The 15,450-nt window shown below is 37.5% G+C and overlaps 1 protein-coding gene across 3 annotated transcripts; it reads right to left on the bottom strand.

The window, feature by feature from the left end:
- Positions 1–299: 299 nt before the first annotated feature.
- hnf4b (hepatic nuclear factor 4, beta) lies at positions 300–13,869 on the bottom strand. Of its 3 annotated transcripts, none has more exons than XM_041984346.1 (10): positions 13,524–13,869; positions 12,126–12,327; positions 10,507–10,601; positions 9,661–9,767; positions 7,687–7,842; positions 7,420–7,507; positions 7,133–7,285; positions 6,202–6,459; positions 5,962–6,045; positions 300–1,339 (listed from the first exon to the last, which is right to left on the bottom strand). In XM_041984346.1, the coding sequence occupies exons 1-10, from the start codon at positions 13,609–13,611 to the stop codon at positions 1,296–1,298; spliced, it is 1,275 nt and encodes a 424-aa protein (XP_041840280.1). In that variant the 5' UTR covers positions 13,612–13,869; the 3' UTR covers positions 300–1,295. The 3 variants fall into 3 exon arrangements, with proteins under 3 accessions (XP_041840280.1, XP_041840287.1, XP_041840293.1); XM_041984353.1 differs by having other exon boundaries at positions 12,126–12,297; XM_041984359.1 differs by lacking the exon at positions 13,524–13,869 and adding an exon at positions 12,548–12,597 and having other exon boundaries at positions 12,126–12,297.
- Positions 13,870–15,450: the final 1,581 nt, after the last annotated feature.

Below are 15,450 nucleotides of genomic sequence, written 5' to 3'. Positions count from 1 at the left end.
TAACCAATCAAAATATAGTTTCTTGATTTAATCAGGCCTGCTGTGTTTTGTCCTACACAGTGTGGCTTTCCTTATTTGTCTTCACTGTCAGATTTCTGGCTGAGCTAATGTACTATATTTGGCTGCTGTATCAAGAAGTCAAGCCAAGTACATTCACTTTAGTAAATTCTTTGAGAGAAATGTGAACTCTCAGAAGATCCAACAGATGTTGAGAAGAAGCTTTTATTCATTATATAACACTGAATCACATGCTTTTGTGAGATTATATTTATGTGAACATCACCTCTTCTTTTTACTTCAAGCTAAAGGCCTGACTCACCCAGTGTTGTGTTAGTGGGGTTGCTCTTTCTATCAAAGGAGAATAAAGAACAAATTTATGTATTTTTTCCAAGAATACAGTGATAAAGGTTATGAAAGCTGAAGAAAAAGTAAAATTAGGTTTTATTTGGAAGAGCACATTTGAGATCAAATTATATCAAGTCATCGTGGCACCTCTCAGCAGGGTGTAGTTGAGCCCCTCATCCTCGCCACATCAACTTGACCAATAAACTCAATAAAAACGTTAACTAATAAACATTGACACTGTCTCTTTAACAAATGTTCACATAGAAACTTCTGCCGGTATCAGCATCTTTTTTTCTCTTTCCCTCTCTCCATTAACCATCACCATCCCTGCAGTGCCTGACTGTTGTTTGAAATATGTCCATTTGTCTGAGGCAAATCTTGACCAAATCACTGGAGACTTTTAACTGAAACAAGCTTTTAGTGCCCTCTGCTGTCATACACTGTGTTGTGCAGTCCAGATCTCTGTACAAGCAGAAGATTCAGTATTTATCAGTGGGCGAATGCTGCTTTATTTATTTATTTATTTTTTTTACAATGTTAACCTATTTCCCATGTCAGTAGTTTTCTTTTGCACTATTTCCAGATTCAGATACTTGTTTCGATCACTCCTCATATTTACATTGCCTGAATGATAGTCTAATCATTAGGTTTCTGCATAAAATAACATTTAGAATTGCATTTATGTTGTTATATTCTAAAACCAGTTGACTATATTAGATAAAAGATGTACAATAAAATAAAACAATGACCATCACTCTTTTTTTTCTCAGCTGTGGGTAAATGGATGTGTAGGTAAATAAAATACACTTTACAGTATGTGGTCTATATTCTGTCTTAAGCTCATAGGTCTCTAATCCATAGTCGAGTTGCTGAATCTTGAGGTGTTTGTTTAGGGCATGTGCCTCAGGTATGTCGTGGACACATCCGCAGTCTTTCCATGTCTGTTCACCTCAGTGCCAGTCTGTGTGGTCAGCAGGAACGCCGTTTGTAAGAGCTGTGCAAAATAAACAAGCCTCAGTCACGACATTTTTCATATAAGGGTTCAAAAGATGTCCAAGATGGCAGCCAGGTCAGTTCTCTGTGTGGGTCTCAGTGCTTGAGATCTGATTTTTTATGGTTTTATGTGTAATATTTTAAATGTTTTGGGCACATGTCGGTGATGCTTCTCAAGGAAACCACTTCTCCTGCAGTTTGGGATGTTATATACTCAGCAGAAGTTATTTTTGATTGCCATGGAATATCAACTGCATGAGGCCTAGGCCTATTTGGAAATCCACATGATGGATTAGAGCACCTGAGTGGACAGATTCTCAATGTGCTAGCCTATGACAAACAACAATTTTTGCTAGCTGTTAAACACCCCTCTTTGTGTGAACTCTAAAGCTAAGTATACAAAACCTTCATTTTTTTCTGTCTGCTAAAGACTCACAGCCCATGCTACTAGATACCAGTTTGAAGTTGTTAGACCTTTGTGCTAGCCTCTCTTTTTACCAAATTGGACTGCTATCTTTTTGCTGGAAGCTCTTCTTGTTATCCTCCATGAGTCAGTATTGTCTGCTAGCCTCAAGCAATACATGCTAACCTCAGGCTCTGCATGCTAGCATACAGCTTTGCATGCTAATTCTCCAGCTTTGCCTGCTAGCCTCATCTCTGTATGCTAATCTCTAGCTCTGCTAAGGTCCAGCTGGCCTCCAGCTCTGTGTGCTAACTTCCAGCTCTGCTAGCCTTCAGCTTAGCATGCCGGCCTCTATCTCTGCCTGCTAGCCTCCAGCTCCGCATACTAGCCTCCATATCTGCCTGCTAGCCTCCAGCTCCGCATACTAGCCTCCATATCTGCCTGCTAGCCTCCAGCTCTGACTCCTAGCCTCCAGCTCTGCCTGCTGACCTCCAGCTCTGCCTGCTAGCCTCCAGCTCTGCATGCTGACCTCCAGCTCTGCATGTTAGCCTCCAGCTCTGCCTGCTGGCCTCCAGCTCTGCATGCTGGCCTCCAGCTCTGCATGCTGACCTCCAGCTCTGCCTGCTGATCTCCAGCTCTGCCTGCTAGCCTCCAGCTCTGCCTGCTACCCTCCATTCCTGCTCGCTGACCTCCAGCTCTGCCTGCTGACCTCCGGCTTTGCATGCTGACCTCCAGCTCTGCCCTGCTAATCTCCAGCTCTGCTAACTTCTACCTCGGCCTGCTATATTTTGACTGGACAGTATGTATCTTTTTATGTTCTTGATATTACTATGTTTCATTCCTGGTCATTATGAACTTGATGCTCCCAGCAATAGGGAGTATGTCATGCTCACTAGTCAGTTCTCAACTCAAACAAGGATTCATGAGTTACAGCATCATTATTGATGCTGTCTGGTAATGTTCAGCCCAACCCTGGGCCAACTGCCACTCCCAGTGCTTATCTACCCCCTCAGAATTCAAAAGTAGAGATGGTCTTGGGTTTATGCATTTAAATGTTAGAAGCCTTGTCCCTAAAATTGATATGCTCAAGATCTGGGCTAATACTACAAACACTGATGTAATGATCTTATCCGAAACTTGGCTTAAGAATTCTATACCTGATGAATCAATTTCAATTGAAGGTTATAAAGTTCATCGAACTGATCGAGTTGGTAAAGGGGGTGGGGTTGCAATCTATATAAAATCAAGGTTCATAAGCTCTGTTACACTCTGTTACGAAAGCTAAACAGTTTGAACTTTTGGCAATTAAAGTGACCATTTCAAAGGACACTCATATCACTGTAGTTGGTTGTTATAGGCCCCCATCTGCCTCTAAAGATGCCCTTCAATCTATTTCAGATATTTTACATGAAACAAATGATTCTGAATTCATTCTTATGGGTGATTTAAATTTGGATTGGCTTTCAGAAAATTCAGATTGTCTAAAGAAATTGTGTGATACATTAAACTTGGTGCAACTTATAAATGAACCAACTAGATTAAATCCCAAAGTACATAATAAATCTACTATTCTTGATTTAATTATAACAAATACAGCTCACAAGTACATTTCACCTGCTATATTTTGTAATATTAGTGATCATTGTGTAATTGCTTGTGTCAGAAATACTAAAATCCCCAAGGTAAAACCTCGTCTCATTTTTAAGAGACACTTTAAAAACTTTGAACAGCAGGCTTTTCTGCGTGACCTATACCAAAGTGATCTCAATAGAGTTTCTCTGATTTCTGATGTTGAATTGGCATGGCAATATTTCCAATCAATTTTTCTTTCTATTACTAACAAACATGCACCAATCAAGAAGTTTCGGGTCAGTGGTAGGGAAAATCCATGGTTTTCAGACAGTCTCAAAGAGCAAATTTGTTTGAGGAATAAATTGTGGGTGCAGGCTAGATTTTCAAATTCCTCTCAAGATTGGACAGCATTTAGAACTCTAAGAAATAAGTGTACTTTAATGATCTGAAAATCCAAATCTGAATTCTATTTAAAATCAGTTACAGAAAATCAAAAAAAACCTGCAAAATTTTGGAAATTGATTAAATCCCTGTCTGGTACAGACATGGCCTCAATCCTCCCGGAAGAAATTCTTGTTGGCTTAGACAAAATAAAAGACAAAGATGTTATGGTCAATCAGTTTAACAAACACTTTATTCAAGCTGGATCTATATTTGATCACAAAAATGTAAATACACCTGTCTCAAGCCCAGTCAACTCAGTAGAATATAAAAATACGGAGCTGTTTGATTTTAAACCTGTCTCTGTTTCTCAAGTTCATAAAGCACTGAAAGAAATTGATCACAAAAAGTCTGCAGGTCCAGATACACTGGATCCATACCTCTTAAAGGTTGCAGCTGATATTATTGCTGAGCCCATCACTCATATTTTTAATTTTAGTCTTTGCTCTAATACCATACCTAAAAATTGGAAATCAGCCCAAATTCTCCCTTTATTTAAAGGTGGCGAGCCTGCAGATTTGAACAATTATCGTCCAATTTCTAAACTTTCAGTTCTGGCTAAGATCGTTGAGTCTTGTGTAAATTTACAAATGAAACAAATCTTGGCTGAAAAAAATATTTTAAATAATTTTCAGTCGGGTTTTAGAGCTGGTCATAGCACTGTCACTGCTGCCACAGTTGTAATAAATGACATAATTGGAGCCTTAGATAAAAAACAGCACTTATTTGTAGGATCTCTCTAAGGCATTTGACTCAGTTGACCATGGGTTGCTTATTGACAAATTAAGATTAATTGGTTTTAGTTGTAATACCACAAAATGGTTTCAAAATTATCTTACAGATCGTTCCCAGTGTGTTTTTGTAGAAGGCCATAAATCTGAATTCCTTAACATAGTGAAAGGTGTTCCACAGGGATCTAATCTGGGGCCTATTCTGTTCACTATTTTCATAAATGATTTTGGTAAAGATATTAAAACAAAAATACATCTATATGCTGATGATACAGTCATTTACACCTATGCTCCATCCATCGTAGGGGCTGTACAAGATCTTCAGGCTGCATTTCAGTCGTTAGAAATTGCACTTCTGAACTTGGAATTGATTTTAAATGTTCGGAAAACAAAATTTATGGTCTTCTCAAAAGCCCGATCCCCATTAGGTGATTATAACATCTCTACATCAGATGGGAAACTCATTGAGAGGGTTCCATCGTACAAGTACTTGGGTATATGGATTGATGATAAGCTTACATTTAGTGTACACATCACCACTTTAATCAAAACGCTCAAAGTGAAGGTTGGTTTTTATTTTAGACATAGATCTTGCTTTACTTATAGCGCAAAGAAAAAACTTGTGAATGCTACTTTTCTGTCTGTGATTGATTATGGTGATACCTTGTATATGCATGCAGCCTCATCAATTTTGCATAAACTCGATTCAGTGTATCATGCATCATTACGATTTATAACAAATGCAAAATCCCTCACTCACCACTGCACTCTTTATGATCTGGTCGGTTGGACATCACTAACCACTTGCAGAAAACATCACTGGTATTTTTTAATCTATAAAGCAATATTGGGAAAACTTCCAGGATGTCTTTGTGACCTATTCTGTGTCAGTTCTGGGAGTTACTGGCTCCGCTCTTCAAATCGCTTGCTTTTCACTGTTCCCCAGTTGCTCACAGAGTTGGGGAAAACAGCCTTTTCCTATTCTGCACCATGGACATGGAACAATTTACAAAGAGATCTTAAATTGGAATAATTTATTTCAGTGGATAAATCTAAGACAATCATTAAGAGTATGGTAAAGCAGACATGTGTTTGTTTTTCTTGAGAGGCTCACGGTGTTTTTAAATAGTTGTTCTAAATCTTAATGTGTTTATTTTGCTTAATTTTTATGTATTTGTAAACTGTATTTGGCTGCTACCTTGGCCAGGTCTCTCTTGTAAAAGAGATTCTGAATCTCAATGGGACTTCCTGGTTAAATAAAGGTTAAAAAAAAAAAAAAAAAAAAAAAAAAAAAAATTAAACCATTTCAGCTTCATGTAAAGAAGTTAACAACAAAGTATGAAGGTAAATGTGTGTTATTCATATTTGGAACAATTAATTCAATTTAACTACTAAAGTTAATAAAGTCCCGCTCACATATATTCAAGGAAGCAACAAATCAGATGTTCTCTGATTGGTTAGATTATACTTGCTTACATGTCCAAACATGAGAGACCACAGAGTCAAAGTTAGTAGGCAAAGCTCTCAGGTCATTTTGCTGGTGTTGAGTTGGGTCATTTTCTGAAATAAGAAAACTTAATATAAGGGCAGACAAGGGAACTGAACCTGAATACTAGCACAGTGACACTGAAGACCAGCTGTGTTCATAACTATATGTTGAAAATGTTTCAGTCATGCAAGTCCACATGTCTCATGTATTTAAAAACCATTTCATACCTGCACAGATTCCTTGTCCTGTTATGATCCCCTCCCCCAGAAGCATCTCCTGCAGCAGGCTGTCCACTTTGGCTTCACCAAGCAGCTGGGCAAAATGAAGAGTCTCCACCATCTGCCAGGTAACACTCTGCAGGGCCGGAAGGGTCAGCAGAAGCTCCCCAAACCTTCCTCGCTGCTCACATGTTGCTTCCTCTAGCAGAAGGTGGGCCTGGAAACGCAAGTGTCGAATCACCTGAGGGCTCTCAAGCCCCGGACTGTCTTTAAGGCAAAGGCAAAGGTAAGAGGATTATATGTGTGTGTAATAAGGAGTAGGCCAAAGAATAATGTATATTAAACTTGAAACACACAGAGATTGCAGACCTCTACTAAGCCACTGTAATTTTTTTATTTTTTTTTTGATTTGCCAAAGATCGGCATTATTTTTAAGTTAGAAGCTTTGACAGCAAAATTATCCCTGTCTCCCCATAGTTAAGAATCCTTTAAAAAAATTCCTGGATCCAGGTGGTTATGCGGATCACCCACAAAAATCTAATCACTTGTTCCTTATTCCATTTTTGAGATTTCTTGAAAATTAAATCAAAATTTGCCTATCACTTTTTGAGTTATGTTGCTAACTAACAGACAGACAGGCACGCAGACAAACAGGCCGTCGCCAAATACAAGACCTCCGCCTCCGAGGTAATAAATGTTCTTATCAGGGAACTAGTAACATTTACAGAGGAAAAAAAAAAAAAAAAAGAAGAAGAAATTTTAAATACTGTCTATCTAAATAACCTTTTTAGGACAAACATATTATCAATAAATTCTACTACTACTACTACTACTACTACTTCTAATAATAGTAGTAATGCTATGTTTGTTATGAGAGCTACATTCCTACATGTAAGAGCAAGTTGTAAAGGTCCGTTGGTTCCAGACTGACAGGACTGACCTGGGGCAAAGAAGACAACGGCCCTGAGGCAAGCAAACTCTTTGTCTGTGATGTTCAGTTCCTTGAAAGGTTTGACCAGCTCTTCTTGGATTCTGAAAGCTACTCTGGACACTTCTACCTCTGCTCCTCTCAGGGGGATCACAAAGTCATTACCTGTTTAATGATCAAAAGCATATCCAAGAGGAAGAGCAAGAGACAGAATTACAGTAGATACAGGCAATACTTAAAATTGTTTCCACAACAAGTAAATAAAATGAAAGAGAAAACAACCGAGGTTTGTGTCCTACCAAGAAGAATGTGATTGCTGTAAGGTAGTGAGCGTTTTGCTGCACCTAGAATAAGATGCTCTGCAGAATGGGTTCGTAGCAGGGTCACCTTCAAGGGCACACAGAACTCATTTCAGTCATAAATAGCATAATGGAAATGAATTATCCAAGGCACCAAACACAACTCAGAAATGTAAATATTAATTAAGTAATTGGTACTTCTGTATAGTCAAGTGTAAGAAAACTGTTTGCATGAAAGGTCTTTGAGGTATTTGATCCCCTTCATACCCTGTCATCTATTGGGAGGCCACAAAACTCTGGGATGTGTTTTGCCCATTCCACCAGCAGGAGGAGTTGCTGCTTCATGGACTCGAACACGTCTCCCACACAGGCTGTCTTCTTAGTGTTGATGTCATGACTTTGAGCTGAGAACAACACTGGGAGCTAAGAGGGACAAAGTACATTATGAGCTCACAGTGAGCTAAACTGAAAAGCAAACATTGGGCCTAGCTGTAGTTAAGGTGAATCAGTGCATATGCAGTGAGGGAGACAACAATACTCTGTTTACCTGGAGAGAGCTGAGCAACAGAATAAAGGGAGGAGATGTTTTTTTCTGTATTATCTTTTATTTATGTATTTAACTGATTTGTTGTATTGTGTGTATAAAAAATCAATCTGGTTATTGCTCCAATGAAAGCAACAGTTTCCTGATAACTTTAATGTTAATCTGTGATTCATCACAAAATGAGACAACTGGTCTAATTAAGTGGTGTTTTTCAGCTGTAAAATGCTGAAAAACTATTTATGTTTAGTTGACTAGTTGTCCAGTGGATTTCTACTCTTCAAATTTAGTTAGGATGTAAGGTTCAACTTGTTTAACAGTACCTATCAACTTGAATGCTGTTAAAAATAAAAAATAAAAAAATTCTACAATTATAGATTGTAAGTCTATTATATTGATTCACATTTATATCTACAAACAATATGGTCCTACCCTCTAGTCTGAGGGGAGGACCTGCTGTGTGCCTCTATAGGAGATCTGAATGGCCAAAAACAAAGACTTGAGCAGAGCCAGCCGAAGGCATGAGCAAACCAAACAACAGCAACTAGGGGGCCCCCAAGTGTTACACTTGAGATGTTGAGATATCTTGATTAAAAAATGTAATAATGTTAAACTAATGGTAATAATTACAAAAATATTGTTAAATTATTTAAATGAAAATGGTAATACACACAAAAACTCAAATTTATGCAATTTTTTAACATGGTTGCGTACCAGCTAATTTTATGGTTGATAAGATTAAAACTGTAGCCACACTACCCATTTGATGCAAGCCAACTACAAATCATGCCAATTAACAGGCATGTTACATTCAAATATTATGAAATGATCACACCTGTTGTTTATAATAATAATATAATAGTTAAATACTGTGGTGCTGAGGTGGTCAGGGGGCCCCCAAAATAAAAATTCTGCTTTGGACCCAATAAAGGCTTGGTCTGGCTCTGGTACTTTTTCCTACATGTTTTGTATTTTTCTTAATGAATTTTTTATTAACAAGTACTTTATACAATCCAGACCCATATGTGAATGTATCCTAAGATGGTGCAATCCTACAATAAAGACTATGAGTGTGTAAAATGACAACATTTTCCTTACGCTTATTTACAGAGTCTCAGCTGACATCTCTATATGCTATCATGTTATCCATTACATTTCCCTATGTGATGATGTCACAATTGCATCTTGCTACATACATCATTATATCCAGTTTCCACACTGCTGATTTAGCTACAATTACATATAAGTAGGAGAGAGGGGGAGGCAAAAAGTTGTGAACTAAAGACCCATCCTGCCAATGTTATATGCACCTCTTTTACTTTCTATTTCCCTTTCGCTTTCAAATGTTTAACGTTAGGAGTTGAAAAGGCACATATTCGTTTTTTCCCCATGCATTACTTTTACATGTAAAGTATATCTGGTTGTTATATGTATTTGAAAACAGCAGGCCTCAATCCCAACTGAGTTTTGCAGTAAATGGGCCATGATTAGATGAGGTCCTTTGGCAATTTTGTCCTTTACTTCAATTAGAAGTAACTGAATCCGACCCACAGGGAGCCTGCCTAAAATATAACCTAAGGACTTTTCATCTCTGGTCTTCATCTAAGTGGTTTCCAGAAACTGAGAAGGAATAAGCTGGTAATCATATCTAAGGAAAAAAGTTTGTTTCTGTCAGAAAACCTGGCGTTTCAGCTTGTTACCTGTTGCACACTGGCCTCTGCCAGTAGCAGTACACTGATGGACAGAGTGCTCAGGGGTTGCCCCTTGGCTCTGTTAGTGCTGATGCAGTCTCTCTCATTCTGAACGGCTGGAAATTAAAGAGAAAAACAGGTCATCAGAGAAAGCTTTTTGCTTTTTTCAGGTCTACTTCAATCCCCCACCCCCTACAAACGCACAATGAAAACTTCTTACTCAAAGTCTTTTGTTGGTAATTTATTGGGGAGTTGTTGCAAGATTTGTATGAAAAGGAGCAACATTTCTATTTTAACTCTCATTTAGATGTATAAATACTGTGATAAAAAGAAAAGAAAGAGTAGACAAGAACAAGTAGAGTAAATCTGAATAATATGACAGAATCTTGGTGCTGTGTAATATGTTACTACAACAGCGGTTATTCAGGTAAGAAATATTCCAGCACATCATCAAAAAGAAACAAATTTGTTAAGTAAAGATTTAAATTTGTACCCCGGGACTTCACTTGAGTGAGAAATGTGCCAAACTAATATTTGCTTATACTAAGGCATTTTAATAATTTATTTGTGGAGGCAAAATTCTTTTGATTGCATCTCCCTGTTTATCTGTGGCAGTCAGTTAAAGATAAGGCCAATTATATGGTGAAAGAACATAAACACATTAAATTTAACACTGTGCTCTTTGTTTCTTAAGCTGGAAACACTTTTTTGTTTTTTAAATGATAGTTTTAGACATAAATAGTGTCTAAAACATTTTACATCATAACGTATATGCAGGTTCTTGTAGCTTTAGTAAATTCTGTAAACTGAACAATCAAAACAACTTGTATAAAAAAAGAATACTTTTGTTCTGACCTTCCTTTCTCATTCCTGCCTTGAAACATTTGCGTAGTCTGCAGTACCGACACTGATTCCTTTTGTCTTTGTCCACAACGCACTGCCTGTTGAATCTGCAAAAATGTAAAATATATACTAGAACAAATGCAAATACTGTATTTTCCTTTAAAAAAGCAGTGGGATTATATTAACAGAGTACTCTGGCTTTGAAATAAACTTTGCATTTCCATAATAAACTTGGTTTGATATGTTTAATTTTTAGACAATATAAGCCCTGTTTCCACTGAGTGGTACGGTGTGGGTCGGTACGGTATGGTACGGTACGATTGGGAATATCCAGATTGGTCAGGTGACCGTAGTTTCCAAGCTGATCAGATCTTATTGTTGATTGTTGGCATTATTTTCTTATTATCTTTTTAATGTTGAGTAAATGGTGAAGTGAAACAATTAAAATAAGATAAATATATAAATACATGCATTTCTATAAAGTTGTTCATAAATGACAAAAAGTAGAGGCACTGCATAAGCTTTCATATTATACATATTTTCATCCATCTTGTTTCAAAACCTGCTGCCTACATTACCCACAATTCAACTCTAGCACCTGTAGTGGCTAAATGGTCCGTACTTACTGTACTGGGCTAAGACTTAGGCCAGTTCCTAGTTTGTCCCTTCAACCCCATCCTTTAGCCCTAACACAACATTTGCAGAGGAAAACTGCTCCTTTTCTTTTAAAGATCAATTTGGAGTGATCATCCAGTGCCTGAGCAGGGGACCATTTGAATAGCTAAATGTAAATAAATAAATAAATGAATAAATAAATAAATAAAGAGGGAAGGTCTTAAAAACTGGTCATTGGTGTGCTTTGCTAGTTGTGGTTAATATAGCAATAATAAGGTAATTCTTAGAGATGAGAAATGAGCTAAAGTTCTGGTAAGTGATCCTCTTTCTATTCTATCTTTATATTCAACATCTAATTAAAAAAAAATATATATATATATGAAGCATATTTAAAGGTCTAGTTTTTGTTTGAGTGTGTGTAATGATGTGTCAGTACCAAGTGGTAAAATTGGACTTGTGGTGCCTTTGGACAAAAGTGGGTAATTCTGACACTACTAATACATAATAATTCTTATTTTGATAAAACTTGACACAAAAAAAAAAAAAAAAAGAAAAAAAAAAAAAGATATTAATCTCAATAGAAAATCTGTCATTAGACTGCTTGGATGTTTTATGTTGGAACTTTAATTTTCAAGCTTGGAAAGAGCCAGCTAACACTGATTCAAGTGACATCATTAGTGGCAATTTATCAGACTTCACCAGCTTCCTCTTGGAGCCACTAGAGGCTTTTTGCAACTTTTATTACATATGCAGTGGAACTCCACAGAGCCCATAAACAAAGTTTAATATGTGAAATTAATAAATATCACATAGTGGAAATTCTGGGGTTTATGATCTGAAACTTGAGGAAAGCTTAGACTTGACACAATATGTTTTCTCACTCTTAGCACAATGGTTGATTGTTGTAAGAAAGACCTTTACATAAAAATGTCTGCCTCTAAGAGTTTCATCTAAAATGTTGGATGTTTGAAACTATATTGAGGATAATGAAAATGAGAAACTATATTAATACTCACCTGCAGTTGTATGTGTGGTTGTTGCGAATGCTCCTCCTGAAGAAACCTTTGCAGCCATCACAGCTGGTTGCACCATAGTGTTTACCTGTGGCTCTGTCTGCACATATGCAACACTGAACTCCACCTCCATCCGCCCGCGACACTGATAAAGTGGGTGCTGACACTGGTGCATCTGGGGATAATAAGATCACAGACAACTTCCCTGAAAAATTCCAGGTTTCTGATGAAGTACAGTGGTCAGTAAACATGCCTGGAGAAAAGGCTGACTTAATATTAGAGGCAACCGACACATGTAACAAGCTTCTGAGAGCATCAGCTTTTTAGAAAGCAGACATGTTTCATAATAGAGATTATAACTCATGATCCCTTTCATCAGTGTGAGCTCATAAATAATCTTATTCCACCTCTTTAAGACAAAGTACCTTTGTCCATATGCACAACTTCAGAACAGCAGACACACCTGGGTGTCATTTCACAGGCCTGCCAGGTACAGTGTGATGATAAGAAAAGCAGCGTTACACAGTTGGTAGACTTATCACTGCTTTATGTGAATGCCAAAGGCCTCTGAGGAGCTCTGCCAGTTATTACTCAGATGGAAGAGGAAATTCCCCATTTAATTAAAGCAGTAAGAGGCCAGTGGTGAACCAAAGACCACTACTCTCTTCTGGCTAATTTTACACTGGGCACTCGGTCTTTCCTCCGTCTGCTCTAAACAGCATCCTGCCAGTGTTTGATTGCTGCTGCAGAGACTGTACAGACCCCAGGCAATAATGTCTGCAAATTGCACACTTCGTTTAGGCAGATGAGGCAGCTGGGGATTACAATTTAACAAGGAAAATGCTTTCTGTGGTCAAAGATCAGTTAGATTGAATTAAGAGATTAGATCAGTTTGCCTCGCAGTTATCTGAATTTGAAGCACAGCCTGGTGGTAAAGCTTCCTCATTTAAAACTGGCCGTATTCAGCTCAACAGAGGCCTAATTAGGATAAAGACAATGGCTTGAACCATGGAGAAAAATTTTAATCCAAACTGATATTGCCTTTAAGAGATTAGTGGAATTACACAAAAGGAGATTTCCAACCATTTTCATAATTCATACAAAAAACTAAATATTCTTTAAGCAAGAATGCAAATCATCTTGTCTTTTAAGCTTTAAACGTTTTAAAGTCTGACTTGTAAATGATGACAAACTAAATAAATTTGACCAACTATAAACCAAAAAGATAAATAAATAAAATAAAACAACAGTCAGCTAAAGATAAAAAGATTATATTTGCAAATAATCATTAAGCAGAATGACTGATTATGTTTTGCAATGCAATTATTTTTCAGGAAAAGATCAGTATTTAGAAGGCCAGAGCTTATGAAAGTGGTGTAGGGGAAGGTGTGATCATCATACCTGCCGTATTTGTTTGGAGTGCTATCAGCACTGAGTTGTTAAAATATTTTGTGTCTGTTGCAGTAAGGATAGTCCCAGTAAGCCTCATGAATCCAACGAGATTCTGCAGTTTTCAGACCACTTGATCCACAACACTCCACCTGTATCAGTTTTAACTGGCAGATCATGCATTCAGCTCAGCCACCTCTCACACGTGACTCCAATTCCCTTGCTTCCTCATTGTTTTGTTTGTTTGTTTCTGTCTTCTTGGTGCACTCCTAATCCTCTTTAAAGTGTCACTTCTAATGTTCGCGGGGTGTGTTGCAAAGCTTCCCCTGTGAAGACCTGCTTTCAGTGACCTCTCAGCACTGAAGTCGGGCCCATGGTTAGTTTGCTTTTCCCCCTGTGCATACAGCATAACGAGGGGAAAGTTCAGAGACAGATAAAAATGAGTCACTGTAAGGCCAACAAATAGATAAGACGTGAGAAGGACCCCTTTGTTTTCTGTTGCAGCATGCCTTTATCTTTTCTTTTTTTTTAAAGGAAGATAAATGGGATTTTTTTTTTAAAGTCAATACAGTCAAAGAATTGTCCAAAGGTTATATGCTTTTTCTTTCTTTCTTTTTTTTTTTATAAATAGAATTTTACCTTGAAATCTTCACACCATTCTCTTTCCTTGGGCAATCAATATAACATAGACGAGGGATGTAGCACAAACAAACAGAGTGGCAGACTGTTGAGAAGAGTGCATGGTGCCAGATTAACCTTTTGTTTTACATTTGAGGAAAGTGATACAACAAAATACCTCATTGTAGGGGGCGCATGTGACATTTGTTTGCAGCAGATAGCCTTTTTTTGGTCTCCCACTGATGATAAAAAGCATTCTAGTGTCGCGAAGACAAGGCTACTCTCTTGTGCTCACCTTTGTTCATTAGCATCTTTGGTGGTGTTGATCAGCTCTGGTGTCCTTCTTCATATAATCTACATGTTCTTAATTCAAATGATATGAGCAAGCAAGTGTGTGCAAATGTCCTGTCAAAATATAAAAAGGATCTCATGTATAGCTTGACAATGTTTCTATTCATTTCCTTTGTGGTTAAGCGAGTAAATGTGCTGGCATTTATAAAATATGTTAAAAGCAAGAGATTCATATTGTCAGTTTCCCAATGCAAGAATACATAAATGTTTAGTGCTGCAAAATCTAAATTTGAGCAGTTATGCCAATGAGATTGCCATTCTCCTCCTTCCATGATCTCTAAAACAAATACAGCATGTAGGAACGTCGCATTCTAGATGTTAGGCAAACACTATGTCAGGGTGTATATTGGAAAAGAATCCTGAAAAAGTAAATGACAGGGAGAAATTTGAACATAAGCAAACTTTTTTCTTTTTTGCAAATTATAACAAATTATATGTCACGGCACATATGAGCTTCCCCGGTGATGATATCCATCATACTTTGGTGTAATGGGATTTCCTGGGTGAGTAGCACTCCTTCCTTCAATGTCATGCTAGGCCGTAGGTCAGACCTCCCCTGGCAGTGGCTCACACACTCAAGCTTTGTTTAGGTGATTGATAGATCATAAAAAACACTAAGTCGTAGCAGGACTGCAGAATGGTTTGCTCTGGTTCTTGAAAATTCTATTACAGAAGAGTTAAAAATGATCCTATGAATACTGAATGGCCAGTTTTATATCCAAACACACCAGAGTAAAGAAATATGTTATGCCATGACCATTATGTTCTGCAGTGTAGCTGTAACTAGATATTTTCAGCTCTTGCAAATTTAATTTCTTAATTTATCCATTTCCTCTTAAGAGTAAAACACTGATCAGCTATAACAACTTGGTGTTAATTTAATTCTGTCCACTTGTATTTGTCAGTTTCCTGTAAACTAAAGTCGGTCATTCAGATGAATTTCAGCCAAGACAGCTGATGAGACAGTTTT

Source organism: Melanotaenia boesemani, chromosome 1 (assembly GCF_017639745.1).
Source record: "Melanotaenia boesemani isolate fMelBoe1 chromosome 1, fMelBoe1.pri, whole genome shotgun sequence".
NCBI lineage: Eukaryota > Metazoa > Chordata > Actinopteri > Atheriniformes > Melanotaeniidae > Melanotaenia > Melanotaenia boesemani.
Note: the sequence above shows the minus strand (reverse complement) of the source record. Positions and strands in the feature narration are given on the sequence as shown.

What these genes read in the sequence shown, in the direction of transcription:
- hnf4b (XM_041984346.1), bottom strand. Translation starts at nt 13,611, where the DNA reads ATGAGGCTTACTGGGACTATCCTTACTGCAACAGACACAAAATATTTT. An exon ending in AACCACACATACAACTGCAG is followed by an intron (nt 10,602 to 12,125) that starts GTGAGTATTAAT and finishes ACATTTTTGCAG; the next exon opens with ATTCAACAGGCAGTGCGTTG. An exon ending in GGCAGGAATGAGAAAGGAAG is followed by an intron (nt 9,768 to 10,506) that starts GTCAGAACAAAA and finishes TTTAATTTCCAG; the next exon opens with CCGTTCAGAATGAGAGAGAC.